A 1,767-nucleotide genomic window follows, 5' to 3' on the forward strand; every position below is an offset into this window, starting at 1 on the left:
AAATCCACATTCCAGCCATCAGGTAGCCACTCAGGATGCTCAAATGTTTTCTCTACAATCTGAAATTGTCAAATATCAACAAATGGTAAGCGATAAGTACATGGCAAATGTGGGGAAAACAATCAGAAAAGAAGAACGGAGAAAGGAACATTGACTAACCAGTTTAGAACCGGACTTTGTTTTACTGCTGATCTGTCTATTAGTTGCTTCAGACTCTTCAAGTTGGGTTTCTCCCATTTTAATTAAGGCAGGTGATGTCTATGAGAAAATATAAGAAATTTTTTTTTCCTCCACTAAAATTTGGAACAGTTTTCAGGGCTCAAAATATCTTCCTCGTTTCCATTATTCATTATTTATAACCCTTCCTGCTTGGTTTATTGCCACAAGAAGGAAACATGAGGCATATAACAGAAGCTGAGACTTGACCTCCTCCAAGATAGTGGTTGAGCTAACCTCCAGTATAACATTACCTGAGGCAGAAAATTGCTCCTCAATTAGAGGAAAAAACACTAAAAATAATGAATGAACATCAAAACAAAGATGCACATTAAATAGATAATACTACCCACTTATAGTGAACAATTATGATATAAAGATCTTGATAGGATGAGTTATGACTGCCCCCCTATTATTTTGGCTGGAAAGTAATTCACAGATAGTACAAGGAGCAATTTTGAAACAGATGTCCCACCAAATTCAAAAAAAACCTTTTCTTTTCAAGGGAGACAAAAAAGGCCTGGATGACCATGATCTTAGCCTCTGCCCTTTGGTTTGGTTGGCAAAAATTATAATGAAAGAGGAGATGAGGCATATAATAGATAATGAATCCAGCAACAAACACAACAATACAAATAAAATTTGGTTCAGCTCCAAACTTTATCTCCTATACCAATTCTACAAACAATCAAAGTACATATTTGTTTTTCATGTCAGCTCAGGGAATGTGCACTTTGTCCATATAACAGCTTCAAACAATCAAAGTACAGAGTCACAACTTCATAGATTTTCGTTGACCGTTATTTTGGCTATTCAATTCAACTTAGGGAAACCGAAACACCATTTTGGGTCAATTAATTCATTGCAATTATTTTCCCTTACCAAAAACAGCAAAGAAATAAAGAAATTAGATTTGAAATCTAGGGTTTTGGATTACAACGTTTAAACAAAAAAATGAGCTGACCAGCTTCTCTTATTCTAATACCCAAGCTATTTTCTGTTTTTCTTTGCCAGTTAACACATATAGTGAAGAAGAATTCGCCATGGATGCATCAATTTCAGCGGAACAAGTGGGTTTAATAGTCAGAGTCCAGAGAGCAAAATCGAAATAAAGAGTGGTGAATATTTGACTCACCTTAGAAGAAAGTTATAGATCCGAGGAGGAAAGCTCCGATGACGGTGGTGTTGGGAGAATCGGCATTGAACTATTTGAGCTTCGGACTTTTCGGGACTGAGAAGGTTGCTGTAATTGATACCGTAATATCTGCATCGAAGATGCTTTGTATTTGTCTTTGTTTATAGTGTTTTTTTCTTACTTTATTTCTTTTCTTTTTTTCTTTTTTTCCTTTTATATTAGCAGAATTCACGAACATTGGGAGCCACGTGTCGTGTTGAAACCCACTTGCTGGTTAGCACCTTCACTCTGTGTTTGGGTTTGTGCCGGTGAAATTGCATTTGGTTCTTTTAGAGATTAATTAGATAATATGCATATTAATATTAAATTTAAAGTATTTTATATTAAAAATATTTTATAAAATATTTATTTAATAA

General features: G+C 34.7%; 1 protein-coding gene across 1 annotated transcript in view; it reads right to left on the reverse strand.

Moving 5' to 3' along the window:
- LOC107488253 (methyl-CpG-binding domain-containing protein 13) overlaps positions 1–1,528 on the reverse strand; it is a gene marked incomplete in the record, with an annotated part of 7,020 nt that extends 5,492 nt beyond the window's left edge. Inside the window, 2 exon segments of the mRNA XM_052261373.1 lie at positions 160–470; positions 1,352–1,528. Of these exon segments, the coding sequence (XP_052117333.1) occupies positions 160–237 (78 nt within the window).
- Between the last annotated feature and the right edge of the window lie 239 nt (positions 1,529–1,767).

This window comes from Arachis duranensis, chromosome 5, assembly GCF_000817695.3.
Source record: "Arachis duranensis cultivar V14167 chromosome 5, aradu.V14167.gnm2.J7QH, whole genome shotgun sequence".
Classification (NCBI taxonomy): Eukaryota; Viridiplantae; Streptophyta; class Magnoliopsida; order Fabales; family Fabaceae; genus Arachis; species Arachis duranensis.